The sequence below is a fragment of the Metopolophium dirhodum genome, chromosome 3 (genome assembly GCF_019925205.1).
Source record: "Metopolophium dirhodum isolate CAU chromosome 3, ASM1992520v1, whole genome shotgun sequence".
NCBI classification, from domain to species: domain Eukaryota; kingdom Metazoa; phylum Arthropoda; class Insecta; order Hemiptera; family Aphididae; genus Metopolophium; species Metopolophium dirhodum.
Window position 1 is genome coordinate 21,024,591 of NC_083562.1, and position 20,484 is coordinate 21,045,074.

General features: G+C 26.1%; 2 protein-coding genes across 6 annotated transcripts; one reads left to right on the top strand and one right to left on the bottom strand.

Moving 5' to 3' along the window:
- Window positions 1-229: 229 nt before the first annotated feature.
- On the bottom strand, window positions 230-6,357 carry LOC132941866 (uncharacterized). Its single transcript, XM_061010081.1, has 4 exons — window positions 6,084-6,357; window positions 5,779-5,916; window positions 951-1,104; window positions 230-893 (listed from the first exon to the last, which is right to left on the bottom strand). The coding sequence occupies exons 1-4, from the start codon at window positions 6,139-6,141 to the stop codon at window positions 758-760; spliced, it is 486 nt and encodes a 161-aa protein (XP_060866064.1). The 5' UTR covers window positions 6,142-6,357; the 3' UTR covers window positions 230-757.
- A 563-nt stretch (window positions 6,358-6,920) lies between these two features.
- LOC132941357 (E3 ubiquitin-protein ligase siah-1-like) lies at window positions 6,921-20,101 on the top strand. 5 transcript variants are annotated; one of them, XM_061009374.1, is made up of 13 exons: window positions 6,921-7,266; window positions 7,332-7,455; window positions 9,992-10,088; window positions 10,169-10,264; window positions 11,478-11,627; window positions 11,879-12,156; window positions 14,827-14,915; window positions 15,004-15,321; window positions 18,056-18,316; window positions 18,618-18,858; window positions 18,927-19,139; window positions 19,251-19,366; window positions 19,551-20,101. In XM_061009374.1, the coding sequence occupies exons 2-13, from the start codon at window positions 7,387-7,389 to the stop codon at window positions 19,819-19,821; spliced, it is 2,199 nt and encodes a 732-aa protein (XP_060865357.1). In that variant the 5' UTR covers window positions 6,921-7,266; window positions 7,332-7,386; the 3' UTR covers window positions 19,822-20,101. The 5 variants fall into 5 exon arrangements, with proteins under 5 accessions (XP_060865357.1, XP_060865356.1, XP_060865359.1 ...); XM_061009376.1 differs by having other exon boundaries at window positions 6,922-7,266; window positions 10,001-10,088; XM_061009373.1 differs by having other exon boundaries at window positions 6,921-7,455.
- Window positions 20,102-20,484: the final 383 nt, after the last annotated feature.

The window sequence follows — 20,484 nt, forward strand, 5'->3', positions numbered from 1 at the left end:
TATATTATATTAAATGTATTTTCTTCTTTTTATATACATTTTTTTAAATTTCTTTTATTTAGATCTAACAAAACACAATTTCTACCAATCATTTAAAAATTAAAATTTTACCTTAAAATGATTTCTTCATATTAAGATAAAAAGATTGGATCTATAAATTAAAAAATACATTCAATACTTATTTAACAGTATAAAATTATTCATTTCAAAAAAAAAAAAACAAAAAAATGTATAGATGATTTTTGGTTTTAATAATAAAAAATTGTATAAAATGGACGGATTTTGTTATTTTAAGGAATTACCTTAACTAATTTATAATTTAATACAGTCATACTTAAAAATAATGTATCAATAAACAAAGTTATATAATAAAAGAGCAAACATATTTGGACGGATATGAAAATTAAATGTTTGGTGTTTAAGTTATACCCTTAAACATGAATAACTTAACAAATGGTTTATCATTATAAAACTATTTGGTAAAAGTGCTATAATTATTATAAATTGTTAAACAACAATTTCTGATCACAATATTGTTCTTCTAGTTATCATAATTAAATATAAATTATATAAATTAAAGTAAATTTATAACAGTTTTACAATATGATTGAACAAAAATATTTCCGAAAAAAATATTATTAACAATATTTTAAATTATTTGTAAATAATAAAACCAAAAACCTAAATCAATGTTTGATTTTTTAGTACAAATAATGAACATGAATCTTTTGCATTAAATTAATGTAAATTCGAGAAGTCATTGATCAATATTACGGACAAAAAAAAATATACTTATCAACACTATAAGCAAATTGGAAGATGTAGACATGTTAGCTGAGTTACACCAATGGTCAAAATAACAAAAGCACCAGGTAGTTGAATCGTAATAGTCTCTGTAAATATTTACAATAATTAAAATGTAATACTTCATGTTTATTTAAAAAATATACCGTTTAATATCCAATTCAGGTATTGAATTATTCACATAGTGGCCTAGCTTAACATCCACAGAACTCTTTCTGCAACCCTCATACTTGTCGGCTGGAATATCAGTTCGAAAACCTTTTAATGAACTCAAACAATCACGAGTAATACGTTCTTCAGCTAAAAAAATGTAAATAAAAGTTAATCTAATTATAATAATTATTATATTAAATACTTATTATTAAAATTAAATGTTATAAAATATTGTTTAATAAATATTTAACAATGAAATCTTAAGAGGACGCAATCTCAATATTGGTTTTCTCTCTTAGATCCATGCTTTACCCAATTAATTTCAACAAATAAAATATTATTGTTAACATAATGCATATCAAATATCAATACAATCAACTTGAAATAAAATAACACTTTAAATAATTTAAATATTAAAATTTCAGAATAATTGGGCATTTTAATAAGAGTGATTATTGATTTATTTGATTACCTAATGACTACATAAAATTATTTAATAAAATTTTCAAAATATATTTCAATAATTCAGTATATTATAATACTATGTTTAGTAAAAGTAAAAATAAAGTTAATAATATATCAATTAATCCAGCATAATATGTGATTATTTTTTAACCAAACTTTTTTGATCTCTAGAAATTCATATTTATGATGTTCACATATTCGATACCAGTATTCATATTATAAACTGTAAATAATATCTTATAATATCTTAGAGATTAAGGGTCGTTCTTACAATGTCCGGTAAAGTGTCGGTTAAAGCTAACCAACTGATAACAGATTTTGTTACCGGCAGAATTCGGCCGGCTAAGTGTCAATTAACTTTAACCGGACATTATATATCATGATTGTTAGTTAGTTTATTGAACATTATTAATATTTAAGAGGATATCAGCAATCACTATTTACTTTCTCTCCGACCCATGTGCGTGTGCTGTAAAAAAAAAATAGTAAGATACGGCATCTACACATAATTTGTTGAAAAAATACCCCTTAAGTGACATAATATTGGCTATGTTGTGTTTATAAACACAATTAGTGTTCTTTAAAAATGCCCTAAGTAACAAAAAAAAAATTAATAGTACCAAGTAATAATGACATATTTATTAAGCATAAATGCCATACATTTTTTTATAGATATGGCAAAATTTGCTATTTGGCATATTTCCATGTTATAGACAAATTATGGTATTATTCCTTAGCATTTCTACCTTTTTTTCTGAACTAACAACATTGTATGTGACAATTTGTAAAATTCTGTTTTATAATATTAATAATTATTATATTTTTTATGTCATATCTTTATTATATTTATAGCATTTTATTCTAGTAAATAAATTTAGAAGCAATTTATAATTATTAAGCAATATTGTCATAAAATGTACTAACTAACGTGTAATTATATTACTTATATTGTTAAGTAATCAGTGCTCGAATTGGGAAAAATTAAGTAGAGGAGCTCAATACAACGATTTAAAAACTTAGTTCCATGGTTGTTATTACTCAACACAAGCCCGTGGGGGGCTGTCCCCAACACCCACCACAATCCTACCTTACATACATACTTTTCATACTATTTTTCAACAACAAATTTTGAATTCCAAATAAGTATAATATATTTTGATACCAAATTTATACATCTTACATTGTTACAGTAGAAAAAAAAATTAATAATAATCTACTTGTATATTCAATATGCTATATAGATAACAAAATTAATAATTATTGTTTTTGATTCAAACAAGACCACATATTTTGATAAGTATAAAAAAATTTTAAAATTTTAAATACTGATAAATGATATTTCATTTGAAACACAATTTAAGATAATTTTTAAGACTATCTTAAACCGTGGGCAGAACACAGGGTGATATTATAATTAATTATTAAACTAATATCAAAAATAATTTTGATATGAAATAGTAAAACTCGTTATATAATTAACATCAATTGAAATACACATTTTAATAAAAAATATTTCAAACATTAGTTTGTACCGTCCCTTTGTCCACAAGTAAAAAAAGGTGGGTAAGTGGACGTCGCTCTGCTGTACAGTAGGTTACAAGTGGGTCACTGTAATGTATGGTGTTAAATTTGAATTCAATGATAACGATTCTGAGCGAAAACGGTCAGTCAGCCTATGATATTACCAAGTATATTTGATGATATTATTGTGAATAAAGTAATTTATATATAACCTATTTACGTGGAGCCTTGTTTTCAATTTTTAATCTTAGAATCCTTTTTAAATCCTTTTCTATAAATATCAATAAAATTTTATCTGTTGAGTAAAAAAGCTTGAAAATTTAATAGAAGGCTCCTAGGTTATTGTTTCAAAGGCAGATGAAAAAAATTAAAAATCCTTAGTCACAGTTTTTATTTATAAGCATTTAAAGTTCAAATTTTGACAAAATACAGAAAAATCACGAAAATTAGCAAACTATTTTGAGAATTCATAAAAATTTTTCTTTTTAAATCTAAGATTTGAAAATGTAATATAAGATTACTTATAAGTTTGTCTACCTTTATCAAAAAAAAAAATGTCTACAAGAAACTTAAATTAAATTTTTATGAGCGTCTGAAATTTATATTTTTACAACATTTGATATTTACTCGATTTCTCATGTAACAATTTTCTTATTTTATTGTAATTAAAAAACGAATGACTGTAGATACTTGAAAATAAATACACGATAAAATTTTGAAAATATTTTGACTCTTTTTGAGCTGTTTATGGACGTTGTCAGTTTTCAATTTTTTTAGTTTTTTTTTCTATAAATATCAATAAAATTTTATTTGCTGGGTAAAAAAGCGTGAAAATTTAATATAAGGCTCCTGATATATCGTTCTAATAGCAGTTGAAAAATATTAAAAATACATAGGCACGATTTTTTTTTATAAGCATTTAAAGTTCAAATTTTGACAACATTTATCAAATTTATAATTTATTAATTATTTTGTAGTTAAAAATGTATAAAATGTTTAACTTTTATGGCTAAGGATTGAAAATTTAAAACAAGGCTCCACGTAAATATGTTATATATAAATTACTTTATTCACAATAATATCATCAAATATACTTGGTAATATCATAGGCTGACTGACCGTTTTCGCTCAGAATCGTTTTTCTTTTACAATGATATTATATCATTGAATTCAAATTTAACACCATCCATTACAGTGACCCAATTGTAACCTACTGTACAGCAGAGCAACATCCACTTATCCACCTTTTTTTTATTATTATCAAGTATTAACTTTAAAAACCAATTATTTAAAATTATAATGTCAACTCATTTAGTTTTTATGATGAAATTTAAGTAATTTAATTTTTAAAGTAAACTTAAACTAAAGCATAAATTATTTTTTAAAGGTAAAAATATAAATAAATAAACACAAAACTTTATAAATATGTCATTCTATGAATTCTATCAATTTTTATCTTCAGTAATGTCATAGTCACAATCACTGATAAAACAAAACAGATAATAAATTCAATTAAACATGCATGGTCGAACCATAAAATATAAATGTATAAACAAATTATAAAAATCATAAACAGATATTAGCCAATAATATTTTCAAAAAAAAAAGAGTAGACTTCCATGTACTTAACACTATTGTTAAGAGGATGTCACACCCGCATGTGTTGTCTGTCTCACAAATGTACAACATAGCAAAAACTATTTTGCGCAGGACAACTTTTCTCGCACCACATTTGTTGTATAACTACCAAATTTTAACAAAACGTAAAGAAGAACTTTATCTGTGCAACAGCGTGCTCTTTTTTTTAATAGCAGTATACAATTATTTTTTATAAGCAAATGAAAAAAACAAAAAAATCAAATGTTTAGAAGCAAATAACTTGTATTGTATTTATGTTACCTATCTAAAATATGGGCACAATGTTGCATAGATAATTTTCCACCCTATATCAGTGGTTCCAAAATAGTTTTTGCTATGTTGTACATTTGTAAAACGGAGACAACACATGCGGGTGTGACATCTTCTTAAGGACACTCATCAAAAAAGAGTACTGTCCAACGAAAAAGTCTGGTCACCATTTGTATAATACATAAATACACACATTCTTGAATTGCTTTAGTCATTATTGCCTAATAAATGTATTTATTTTTAAAAAATGCATACAAATAGTTTATTCATGTATGTATAAAATATAATTATCTAAGTTTTAGCCTTAATCAAGAAATTAAAATAATAAAATCACACAATAGTATTATTTTGTCCAATCACAGCCTGAAAAATTCTTGAGTATTATGTGACTAAACTTTTGTTAATATTATTTAGTATTTAACACTTTAAGACCTTTACTTAAATTTACATAATGGTATCTAAATAATAGTATCAATATAACTATAAGTATAATGAATCAGTAAATTAAACTTTAACTAGTATAACATACAGTACATAGTACATTAGATTAGTGTTAAAGTTATTAAGTCAAATAATCAATAACATACTTAAATTATATGTTAAACCCTTAGAAATATTATACTCTATAATAATTTTGGTTATAGGTAGGTGATTTGACTTTAAAATTACTCAAGTCAAGAACAGAAAATTCTGATATCATCTTAACAGAGCTTACCTTGACTATAATATTCACTAATGACCACTTATTCAACGCAATATATTTAAAAATAAAAATTCTAAAAATGTAATAGATATTCTTCAGTAACTATGCAAAATTAAAAATATTTTGATGTTTACTTAATAATTTATATTGAAATTAATAAAGTAAAAGTCAATAATTTAATTAAATATTAATAAAATGTTGTTATGTATAATACAAATAATTACCTCCAACTTTCTCAATGACTTTTACACATAAATCATCTTCTTCAGGACAAGAAATTGTTTTATGCCACAGCCACTTAAATGGTGTGCCACAACCTGGATGTGTTGAAACACATTGGTAGCATAATAATAATGATTGAGCTATAAAATAACAATAAAAAGATAAATTCAGTTATATCTCCAAGGATTACTTCATATACTACCTATTATAATGCTATAACATAATACATAAGACATTAAGACATTTAATATAAGATAGTACAACAGAAAATACCATAGGGCCACTCCCTGTAGAGTATAGTACTCACCATGAACGAATATTGCAGAAAATATAACTAATGAAAGGAAAGCTTTTGATTTTGTCATATTTATTATGAAGATACAAAACAAAGCTATATGTTTTACTGTTTAACTTTAATAAATATTTACTGTTCAAAGGTTTATTAAAGTTAAACAATTTTAAATTAATTAGTTAAAAATAATATTTCAATAGCAAGTAAAACTCACTTACTCGCTGCTATATAGTAATCTATTATCTCAGATAACAAAAAACCAAACAAAACCGACAAAAACAATACAGACACGGACTAAGATAATATACAGGACTGGTCACGACATGGTTGGAGGGTGTGGGGGGTTGACCATGAAATGTAGTTCAACAGGCGGAGTTCGGGGGAATATTTTCCTCTTAGCATTACTATAGCGCTGTCTTAGTGGATACTTATGGAACTAGAAATTTGTATGATGGGTTTTAGTTCCATAAGTATCCACTAAGACAGCGCTAGTAATGCGAAAAGGAAAATATCCCCCCGAACACCGCCTGTTGAAGTACATTTCGTAACCACAATATTCATCTCGTATCCAGTATAATTGTATACAGTTACTGTATTGTCCGTGAATACAGATATACAGTCGTGTAGTACCATAGAAAAATGGTAGTACTCCGGATGAACTAGAAGCCAGTAAGTTGTAGGTACTCTTTGTTTGTTATAACATTCCATGTTCGTTGGGCAACCATATCTTAAATCGTGGTAATAACTAATAACCAGGTGTACGACCATTAAGATTAGAGATAAGGTCCCTATCAAGGTGTAATGTATATCAACACACCTCGCTGTATATCTTAAATTGTGGTGCTTCTATAATATCACAGAATAGAATAATATGGCCATTTCTTTCTGCTTTCATTGTACTATTATAGCGCGTCTGCGCACAGTTCACGTTATCACATTTTACTAGATTACCTTTAGCCGTGGTGTTTAGTATGAAGATTGGGGATTGCCAAACCATTAGAAAAAATGTATAATGAATAGTCATAATGATAGTATGAATGTATGATACAACTATTGAATTATGTTTTTTAAGTTTTGAACTAAGAAGCTATTATAAAACTATTGTGAATGCAAATGATTCATGAATATTAAAAATAATTATTATTCTGAGTTTTTGAAATGTTGTTCTACAATGAACTAATAAAATTTTTAAAGTAGAGTACGTGTTTGCTAAATTAATTTGTTCTATTTACCGTTTTTTCAACATATTAAGTTAACTCATAGGTATAACATTTACTCAACATCGGTGTGATGTAGTTTTGACTCAAAGTCCTGTTGTATGAAAATGTCTGCCAACGAAAACGAATCTGTGGATATACGACTTTATGCGAATCGACGATCTAATTTGGTAAAAATATATATATATTTTTTAAGTAGGTACTAATTTTTTTATTAGTGTTTTTGTTCTTCGATGTAGATTATACTTTTATTTATATTAAACTGTCAGGATGAAGAGTATCTGTACTTAATCATGAATGTAATATGTTATTAGTTTTGAAGAATTTTGATGAAAAAATAAGCATAGATATATCTATGTTTTAAACTCTGAGATAATTTCAAGATATTGTCTGAAAAAATTGATCCTTATTGCCTAATGGATCAAGTATTTAAGTCTTAAGTGTATATTATTTAATCAATAATGCTATACTTATATTATAATTTTGTTTATTTCTATTTCCAATTCTTACAATTGTAATAAAGCTGATTAAAATTGTTGAAGAATTTTTTGCGTAATTTATGTATATGTTAAGGTGAATGACGACATTTGGTGAATGTTGACATTCACCGGTGAATGTCACATTCACCGAAATTTCTGGTGAATGTCAATTTTTTCTTAGATGTAGACATTCACTGGTGAATGTTGACATGCACCATCTGTTTTTAGTGAATGTTAACATGTTGTAAAAAAAGATGAATACCTAGTGATAAAATAATTTTTACAAATTAATTAACCATAAGTTAGGTTAGACTTTCCCCTTAAACTAAGCTTGGTGTGTTTGAGAGAGAGAGAGATAGGTAGTGGATACAGGCAGACAGACACATACCGTAACATTAAATGCCTAAATGTCTAGGATAATATTATATAGATCATTAAACACCGTTCGATTAAATATTGTGTGAACAATATCATATCTATAAACATTTACTATCTTAACGTATGACACGATAACGTCTATACTCCAATTTTAACTAAAAATGTCTAACATTCACCAAAACTCAATTGTGAATGTCAACACTCACCGATAATCGTTGCGAATGTTGACATTCACCGGTGACTGTTGGCAAATTTTTAATATCCATTCAAAATGTTGACATTCACCAAAAACAGCAGTGAATGTCAACATTCACCGGTGAATGTCAACATTCACCAAATGTCGTCATTCACCTTAACATATATAATTTAAATTTATTGTAGATAGGTAGAAAAATATTTTGTCAAAAAGTTGTCTTAATTCTAATCAGGTGCATATGTTTTTTAAATTATTATTTTTACTATGAATTACCTATTACTATCTTATACTACTGTATTGTTATGTGTGAAAAAGAAATTACCTCAATAGAAATAAATATACTTCTAAGTTCTATTACTATTATCATGGAAATTACTAGCCATTTGGTAATTGTTTTTGCTGAATTTGTGGGTTTATCCATGACATGAAATAACTTTCCCTACCGATGTTTAAAACTATAATAATGGCTTTACCTATTTATAAAAATTTAAATTAAATTATTAGGTAGGAACCTATGTTATAATTTATAATTTTTTATTCAAGTAGGATCATTTTAATTTCTTTAAAAATTTACCAATACAAAAAAAATTTATGAAATGTACTTTTCGGTCCTACTAGTGCACAGAAGGTGGCTTATTACTAGGGTTCGGATTTGAAGGCAAATGCCTTTCTTTTATTAATCATAATAGAAAAATAATTTTTATACAAAAATGTGTTTCATTTAATTTATTAGACGATAGAACCTTTTTTTTTTTGCCTTTTTTTGCCTTTTTACTTATAAATGCCTTTTTGCCTTTTTTTTACCTTTTGTACTTATAAATGCCTATTTTGTGTTTAATTTTTCAGTTGATTTATAATTTTATACACAGCTTGCGTATATCACTACAAATGGGTTTTATTATTCGCAATATTTATCGATATCGTCTTATCGAGTATTTGGTATTTACTGAAGACAGCCTATCAAAGTACATGGTAGTCAATTTTTTTTTTAATACCAACTAGTTTATTTTGCATGCAGTTTTAATTTTTAATTTGTATTTTTCTCAAAATGTGTGCAATTGAAAGTGTTTAAAAAATGTTCACTTTTTTTATTTTGTAGTATATTTATGAATTGCCTTTTTATATAAATTAAATGCCTTTATTTGCCTTTTTTTACATTTTAAATGCTTTTTTTATTGATTATATTGCCTTTAAATCCGAACCCTACTTATTACACTTCTAACATACAGATGGTAGAATTGATGAACAGGTGTTGCTTTACTGCTATTTCACTGGTTGCCGCCAAGTATGTTTGTTCACTTGAATAGTATATGTATCATATCATATTATTATAGTTAAGATAAAAGTGGATACAATCTATAAAATTTGAACTATTCTTACCTGATGTACATATTGATATGTTTCTAGTATAGTATTATGGTTATTAGTTTTTAGTAGCTGTAACATTGGGTGCAAGTGTTGCTCAGGCAACACCTTAGATATCGACGGGCGTGGGTATTGATTGAAGGACAGTAGGACTTTTATAGGTCCGTATAACAATTTTATGAGGAATAGGTCACCTAAAATCATTTTAGCCATACCAATTTTTTTTTATATATACGCCACTGATTGTCATACTAAACTATATTGTTCATATGAATAATAACGTATTAGTTATTACAGATTGATTTAGAAGAACTTAACCGTATGGAAAGACCAAGTCGAGTTTTCAGTAGCCGTCATCATTTATCAATGCCTCCAGTGTTAACAGGTTGGTATTATTTGTAATTTAAATTAATTTAACCATTTTTAGGTAAACTAAAATTTTTTATTCTATTTTAATTATTTTAGATACAAATAATATGGAACAAAATGAGCAATATCGTAGATCAAGAGATTATACAAGCTATTTCGAAAACTTAAGTAGTTCGACACGAATTGGAGGAAGTAAGTTATTTTAAAATTATTTCACCATATATTTTCAACTAGTTCATAATTTAATTAAGATAATTACAGATATTTAAACATTTAATTGTTAATTTCTACCATATATTAATTTTAATTTTTAAACTAACTATATATACCTAGGTGAATATAGTTATAATAAAAATCTATGACTATTAGTTAATAGAAACCAATCACTAGACAAATTTTTTAGGCTAAAAAATAGTTTAATATAATAAAATATTTTTCAAAAAACATACAAATAGTCTCCTGGGTATTCTCCTTATATACTCTTAAAAATGTGAACAATATATTTTTTATGCAAAAATAATGAATGAATATCAAATTATATTTTAGTTTGAAATTTTTAAAAAATGATAAGGTTTCAATATAAACAATTTTTTATTATTTTAATAGTCTCAAGCATGAAATTACTGCACATTCATGGTCTCAAGTGTGAATTATACACATACCTATTATCTACCATTGCACTATTCCAAAATGCCATTCATTTACTAGTAGCTTATTCTAAATATAATTATTAATTACGAAACCTAGCTAAACATAGACACATCAAATAAAAATATAATGTAACTGTAAAAATTATTATTATAATTATTTGTATTTTTCATGAAAAAGTTAAAAATTATTTTAATATGAAAACTAATAATAAATATACAGAAGTATATTTTTCTTACAGTTGGTAATTTATTCCAAGATATTATGCTCCGAAAAACTAAATACTCATAAATATTAAAAAAAAAAAAACTGGAAAATATAAGTCTAACAAATTGGTCCATATTTGTTAGTCTTATACAACTGTATATAATTATATAATAATCTTTATTCGCGGAATTAAATTCCCATTACAATATTAATAAAACAGTGTAATATGCTTGGTCATGATAAGTAAAAACGAAAAAAGTTAGGTAGCTCAACGTTGAGATTAAAACAGAAAATATAAATGGATTTTGTTGTTGAAAGCACAAAATCTTCTTATTTATACTTGAAAATGTATTCAGAAATTCAAAAAGCAACCTTTTATTAAATATTAAGTATAATTTGCAATCAGTAAACAGGGCACTTATACAACTATATAAGCGCTCTTACTATATTATACAATTTTAAATAGACTAAACCATCACACTAACAAAAAAAAAAACAACATTTCAAGATTTATAATAATAAAACATTGTAATTGTCAACTGTCTTTTAGGTACAGCAAATGGAGATGCTGCAAGAAACCGATCACCTTTTGTAAGATTTACTATTACTGATCCAGAAACTCAGCAAATAACAGCAGCTGGGCAAATTCCATTGAATAATACACCACCTAATACTCAAACATCAAACTCTCTTACATCTAGTAAATATATTTTTTTATACTGAGTTTTTATATGTATGCATTGTTAGAAACTTGGTTTAACATAATTTATACATTATAAAAATTATAAATTAAATTTAGTTTATTTACTTTTAAATAACTACTTAATATATTGATTGTTTAACAAAAGAAAGAACAAATAAATAACACATGTATTGTAATTATATATTATACACTTTTAAAAACATTAAATTGACGTGAACAATTTATTCACATGACATTATTTTTTTTAGATAATGAGGTAGCTGATGTATCAATTAATGAGGAAAGTGATGATGAACCTTTAAACCTTAATTATTGGAGAAATAATATTGATCCAAGACCTAGCTATTATAGTTCAATGTCACATGCTATACATCAATTGAGAAACTCTAGATCAGGAAGACGATCAAGGAGATTTACAGACCATCCTTATTTTATAAGAAATAATTTAGATAATAATCCCTCTAATAACAGAACAATCCATAGGCGTGTTCGTTTTTCATCTACAAACCGAGGTTACAACGATCATGTGAGTTTAATAAATATTGTTTTATAATCTTATTTGCTTTAAACTGATAATATTATAATGTAATTACTAGATATCATTCAAATACACATGTACCTATCTTATATGTAATTTAAATTTTAAACCAGGAACTGGAAATGAAAAAGACCAAAACATTTTGAAAATCTTTTGACCAGAACCCAAAATAATTTTTTTTTTAGAAATCAAAACCTATATTAAATATAGACTAGAAGTTTTTTGGTTTCAAATTCCAATAGATTATCTATTTATAATGAATTATAGTAGTAATGAATTATATCTAATAATTATAAAATTGTAGACCTGTAAAATTATATCAATAATTAGAATTTAATTTTTACTGTAGTATTATATTGTGTTTTATACAGACTTGTAAAATAAAATATTATAAATTCCAATGACCGTGTAATCGATAATAAGCCCCTATTGGTAGTAGGTTAACTATTATCGTATCAAAATTTCGATAGCAGATGATAGCATCGGGAATGGCGGGATGCCAATAACATTTAATTATTATTTCTGGAAATAACAATTCGTCAATAAACAGTTAGTTGAGGCTATAGTACTGGAGATATACTGGTTATTGTTCTATAGTACTAACTGGAAGTCAACATTCCAGAGTTAAAATGTCTAGAAATTTATCAAATACAATTTTTTTTTTTGCGGCAATGCAAGTTAGTGTCGATAATTTAGTAATTTACTCATAAGTCATTATATACTCATATATATGTTGTACTTCTCTAATAGTTGAATAAATTACTAATAACTAATATAATCGGTATTTTTTTGAATATATTAATATTTAGATTTTGATAGTCATATTAAGTATTTCTTAGAAGGCTTGGAATTCAATGATGCAGTCAAACTTCCATAAATCGTCACACAAAAATATAATAGTATATTTAAGATTCTGAGCGTAGCGATGAATGTATTGTATTCACAATGATGGGTTATTTTTTTGTCATCAACATTTGTGGTGATAAAAATTCTCCGATTTTTAACATCTGCATCTCTTCTGATAAAAGTAAAAGTCTGAGAAAACCGAATCTACTTGGTGCATTCAGGAGGTCAAAATTGAAAATTCTCAGTCGTTTTTGAAAGCGTTGGAAAAAAAATAGGGAATTTTACGCAAATACGGGTTTTGATAAACATCAATTTTATTTTTTTAGTGTAACTTAAAAACTAACAACCGTAGACCATGAAATTTTCACCAAATATTTATTTTAGTATTTTCCATACACGATAAAATTTTCCAACTAAACGCTATTTTTGAGCTATTTAGAGCCATGAGATATTTTTGATTTTTAATAATTTCTCTTTTTTAATTTTTAATTTGATGATTTTTAGTATTTATACTAGGATTATTAATTGTGGGAGGATACAACGTCTCTGCTCAGAATTGTTTTAGTATGCAATGTTTACCATTGAATTCAAATATAACACATCCATAACAATGACATACTCTACAACTACTGTACAGCAGAGCGGTACCCACTTGTCTACCTTTTTTTAGCTTTAGTGATAATATTTTAGATATTATATAACCTAAATACTGAAAAGCGCTTACTAAAAATAGCTGTTGTTAAATAAAGGTTCTTAAAAATGTTGTAAAAAATCAAGTTTAAATAAATAGTTAAAACCAGTATTAACCAAAACTTTAAATTTTTGATATCCTAAATCTAAACCGATAAAATCATAACGGTCCAGTCCCTGTTTTAAACTATATTTAATAATTAGTTTTTTATCAAATGATTAAAATACTTATTTGTCAGACTAATTAGGTTCACAATAATTGTAAATTATTTCAAAAGTGTAATATTGCTATCCATAAATTACCCTAACATCAAATAAAGATTTTAAGAAGAAATTATTGTATTATTGTCATTGAGATAGAAATAACTAATTAAGACTATATAATTTTACTTAACGTGTATATTTTGTACCAAATACATATAGAAATGGAAAAATCTAAGGATTTATAGAAGAAGGAAAAATGTTCTCATAACATGGTTACACAAACATTTAAACACCAAACCAATATAATTAAATGTTTATAATTGTTTTCTCTTATTTTCCGTTCATTGAGTCAACTTCAAAGTTATTATCATTGCTCATCAGATATCAAATATTACGGAGATTTAGCTGTATTTAACTATGAGCAATATACATTGTATAAAATATTGTAAGCATGATATCATTACCCCCCCCCCCCCCTTTTCCACGAAGAAACATGAGCTGACAGCTGACACTCTCAATGGAGTGAATTCTTATTAGAAACTGTATGACACTATCAAACTATAGCACTATATAGAAAGTATGGTGTGAGGAACTTTACATTCTTTTACACTGTGCATAAATCAAACAAATGACTATATCCACTTCGGCGCCCATATGTATATATGTATAGGATCTTTTTATTAAATGTATTTTAGAAATCATAACCAATTACATGTTCATGGTTTTTTTTATTTTTTGCGACATAATTTGTTCTTTGAATATATATATATTTAATTTGCACAAGTATACAAAGTATGACAGGTGTTCTTGATAGCTAACATATTAAGAAACTAAAACATACCTAATAATATGTTATATGTATATATTTTTCTTCAAAAATCAATATTTATATTAATTGGAAATTAATTTTATTTTTAGCCTCCTGACAGATCACAAACTCCAGAACAAGAACTTCCTGAAGTACTAGAACATGTAATGGAGCCTGACAACCAATATGATGAAGTCTAGTTAGTTAACAACATTATTCTCTTTAATTTTTCATTATAAAATTGATTGATAAAATGTATTATGCTAATTTATTTTTATACAATATAGTCATGGTCAAGAAAGTATCTCAAGTGTTTCATCTCATAATGATGAAGATTCTGGTGATGATAGAGGATCTTCACATTTTTCAGCTTCTGAAAACCATAACACAAATGCAGATGAAGAAAATAGAGATGGTACTTTAGATGTATCTAATGAAACTCCGAGAACAAGAGTTGTTCCATTTATTATGTCACCAACACCTTTAAGTCCATCACCCGAATCTCCTCCAGATACTCCAGAAATACCAGCGACAAGAATAAACAACAATTTAGTGGATGCGTCTAGAACATTATTGATAATTAATAATGATGTTTTCAGTAATCAGTAAGTAACTTGCTTATAATAATAATTCTTAGGAACAAATGAAATCCAAAAAAGGTAGAAAGTGGGGAAAGCTCTGCTGCAGTCTTCTACAGAATACTTTTATTTTGTACTTGGAATATGCATTAGAAGAATATATTTTTTTTCCTGCTAATATTTATCAGTTTTGGAATGGTTGGAAAAACATGGGTCAGTAATATTTCATTCAAATAGAAAAACTATTGTTTATAACTTATAATGTGCCCAATTTTTAATAGAACAATTTGTTTTATCACAAATTATGAGTTAAAAAAATAATGTGTATTTGAATAATTTTTAAAAAAAGTATTTAAAGTAGTATTCGAATAAAAATAAAATTATTTTAACACTTTACTAGGCTGCTGCTGTACAGTGGTTGTCAAGTATATCATTGTAATGGATATGTTAAATTTGTATACAATGATAAATCATTGTATACAAAAACTGATTCTAAGCGAAGGAGGTTTGTCAGTCTAGAATACTTGAATGAATATTGAAAATTTCTCGTGTCTATAAATAGTTTAAAAAGAGTCAAAATATTTTGAAAATTTTATCATGTATGGCAATTAGTCATATTTACATTTTGTGAACATTTAAAGTATCTATAATATTTGAAATACACCAAAAAAATTTAATCAATTTTATGAATATATAAAAATATATAAATATAATTATTGATTTTTTGATTACGGTACACGTGCCAAATGCTATCTACCGGTGGATGTAATACATGAAAATGTATTACATTTTATATGAATTTATGAAATTATTCAAAACCACGAAGGAGCTAATGAATTAAAAATGTCATCATAAAATATAATACCTATTTTATATATAGCATACAAAGGTACAGCTGTAGTGTATGCTATCTACTGGTGTTTGCTATCTACAAAAAAATTATTACTTGAGTCGTATACTATCTATGCGAAAAAATGTATTCTTAACTTACCTAAACATTTTTATTAGAGCTTGTAGTTTTACAGTTGTCATTGAAATTATAGTTGTCTTATATTAAATGTATCTTTTATGTCTCTTAAATAACTTTCAAAGACTTCGGTTGGATGGACTGAACGCCACCATTCTTCCTGTAATTGCCTTTCGAGGAGGTTTGTTGCACCACGTGATCTTTTATTACATTTTACTTTTACGTGTCTCCATAAACACTCAATTGTTTGTGTTTGAGCACCTGTATGTGGATTTATGAAGTTCTTACTTGGGTTACAGTTTGGTAAAGAAAACTGTGATTTTTTAAAGTGCTGTACAGTCTTCACTCATCTGAATTAACTGTTGATCCTGATTCTATTTGTTGAATTATTATTGGTCATAAATCTTAATGTTTCTTGATCCCTCTTATTGACTATAAAAAAATAGGGTTCCAAAATTCCATCTTCACGCAAACAGCACATGCCAAACACCGAAGGTCCTTGAACTCAGCTGCCATAATTTTTATTAGTATCTTAGTTTTGATTTTCTTTTTTAGAATTATCTTCGGAAGTATCGTTGGCATTACCATCAGTATTTTTATTATCAACAGGTTTACAATTTCCAAGACGTTGTAGTCTTCCTCTATTGTACTTACTTTTTCCTTGATAGATACATTTGTCTATTTGTACTATTTATCCTTATCCATGTTGTTTAAACTGCTCTGCCATAAGGTCTCAATATAGATTGAACCAATCCAAGACTCTATGATGACCTCTGCCAGTTATTTTTTTGATTTGTGCAACTTTAAATTCATTTACCCCGCACCAAACAAGTTCAATCTGTATAAATCAACTAAACTATTCATTTTCATACAACTCAAATAAACACTAAAATACAAGTACGCATACGTTTATCAAACACCGAACACATACTAGACGACAAAGCAAATACGAATACAAACGTAACAAGTTGTTAATGTATTAAAAATAGAATGAGAAAATGTGTAGATAGCATACGACACGTGTACCTCAATTACAGTATGATATACTTATTAAAAACTTTATTTAAAATGTTTAATCCTTATTTATAAAAAATTAATAATTTACAAATTTTCAGGATTTTAATGAATTTTGTGAACATTTGAACATTAATTGCTTATAAAAAAAAATTTGCCTATGTAGGTATCTTTAATATTTAAAATTTTTAAACTGCTATACAATTATATATTCAAGCATTTCGACCCAAAGAAAACAATTGTATTAACAATTGTAAAAAAAAAACCAAAATAAAATTGAAAATGTCTATAAATAGCTCAAAATAGTTTGAATATGTTTTAATCGTATATAGAAAATGATAAAATAAAAATTCGATGAAAATGTCAAGGATCGACGTTTACTCGTATTTGAATTACAACCTAATAAGAAAATTGTTCAATGTGAATTTGTTAATTTATGGGTAAATATATGATGTTGAAAAAATTTGCTCATCAACAAATATGTCACAACTGATCCATAATACATTTTTAGATACTTTTCAACTCTTCTGATTATCTTATACTTTTTTATTTAGTTTCACCAGTAGGTATATTGTTATTTTTATTGTTATCCCATAACTTAAAAATTAAAATGTTTTATTTTATGGTTTATGAGTTATATTCATACAATGCTACAACATGAATTACATGATACTACTAACACAATTTTCAGTAAATGATAATAATATTTAACAATTATTATACATTTTTTAATATTTTCTTGGTTTTATAAGTAATTTTATTTTATTACGTTTTTTTCAGTGGCTCTATATTACCACTTACCGATTACACTATTCCTGGCCCATCTCAGTTCAGACATGTTATACATTCTGACATACTTAATAATGATAATAGTTCAGTTAGTAGAACAATTGATGTAGACTTAAATAATACAGAAAGTGAGACTGTTAATAATTCAGTTAGAATTGATGAAATAGTTGATTCTATTAATGAGGATATTAGTGAAACAATCTCGAGAATTCCTCATCCTACATTAACATGTGCAATGCATAGTAATAACCAGTAAGTTTGTATTTAAATTTTAAACCCACAAAAGATAAAAAAAAATAAGAACAAAATACTATAACATTTCTTCCCACTGTAGATAAACAGAAAATAAAGTATTGTTGTGAATGTTCAATGTTAGGACATTTCACTGTACAACATATTTTATATACTACCTACATAATAATTGAATAATTTATTATAACATTTATTTAAAAAAAAATTAACTGTAGTTAATTTATAACTGAAAGCATATAATATGCATTATTTTAAATTTAATTTTTAAAAATCTCAATCAATTTTCTTTAAAATTATGTAGATCTAGAGCAACGGAAGAAACAGCACCAGTACGTGTTGAAGAACATCCAGAAACATATGTGGACCTTAACGATCAGTTAATACGTTTATTTGAGTGTCCTGTATGTTTTGAACATATTGTCCCTCCCATTTTTCAATGCCTACTCGGACATTTAATTTGTAACAAATGTGTACTTATGTGTGAAAATTGTCCAACATGTAGAAATCCTTTCAACTCAAAACGTAACCTATACATGGAAAAAGTGAATTACTTTATATATATTAATTGTAACAAAAATATTATCAATTATCAAAATGTTTTTGTTTTTAGGTTGGTTATTTGGTAAAGTTTCCCTGTAGAAATGCTTTAACTGGGTGTAAGCAGCAAATGTTTGTTGGTCAAAAAGAAGTTCATGAGCAAGAATGTTGTTATAGACATTACCAATGTTTTTTCACTAATTGTGCTTGGAAAGGTTATTATCCTGAACTGCACTCCCATATGATTAATAATCACAATAACTGCATTCTAACTGGATCAGAACAGGTGCATTTTAATAAACAATTGTTAGAAAAATAGGCTTTAGATTATTTTATATTTTAAATGTAAATTTTTGTATAATTAAATGTTTTACTAAATTTCTATTTTTTTTTATAGACTCTTGATATTATGTTGCCCAATAATAATCAAACATACAAGTGGTTTTTATTATCTCACTGTGAATATTTTGCTGTAATTGCTCATTCATCTATGCCACCTAGACGAGTAAAGATGTAAGGATTTTGTTTATTCAGTAAATAATTGAAATATTACTTCAAAAATAATATTTGTTTCACCTCAATAATTTAAAAAATATTATACTATAGTTAAAAACTAAAAAGAAAGAATATATGAACACAAAATGTTAGTACTTAAACAGTTATTGATTGTTAATTTAATGTTTATTATTGTTTTCAGCCAGGTAAATTTTATTGGACCAGCAGTTAAAGCAAAACAATTTAATTTTTCTGTACAATTAACTCAGCATAAAGATCGTAGTGATTGGTCACAAAAGTTAGTGTATGAGAGATCAACTCTTCCATATTCAGAAATCTATGAGATGTCTAACAACAATGGTTTGAAAAAAGATATATTTTCTTTACCTAGTGAAGTGCTAGAGCCATTTATAAAAAAACGACGCCGTCGCCTACCAATTGTTTTAAAAGTTGGTCCTGCGTCTTGCTTATGAATCTGGTATCTACTAATGAAAAACATGTTTTAATTTATGTGTGTTTAGATGTATATAATGTATATATTATGTATTATGTGTAGTAGTAATTTTATTTTTGTATAATATAAAATATTATATTTTTAATATAATAATGTTTCTGTATATTTAGTAAAATAATAGTTTAGACGCCAAAATTGCATAGTACGTAAAATAGATTTTCATTTTAAAACTAACTGTTCAATAAAAAAAAAAAATTGTAATAAACTCATTATTAAATAATAAATATGCATTATAAATAGTAGGATTGTGTTTTTATGTTATATTATTTTAAAATGTCATAAATGATCTATAAATCATTTTTTTGTACAATAAGCATATTTTTTATTACCCCTTCTTATTTATGGTAAGATTATGCGTCCCCTTTAATTTAAGTCTACAAAGTCCGGGGGGACGCTATTAAATTTTAGTAATTTATTAAATGGCTCATGCACACACACACACATCGATTAATCACCGAATTTAAACGTATTTTATTTCACGCCAATAATCTCCACGTTTCTGATGATAAGGACGCGTGCGATAAGTGAATTATTAAATGATAAATTATAGTGACTAATATTGTAGTGGTGTCTAGTTAAAGATACACGGTCGCTCGTATAGATAGCCTGGTAACACGTATTA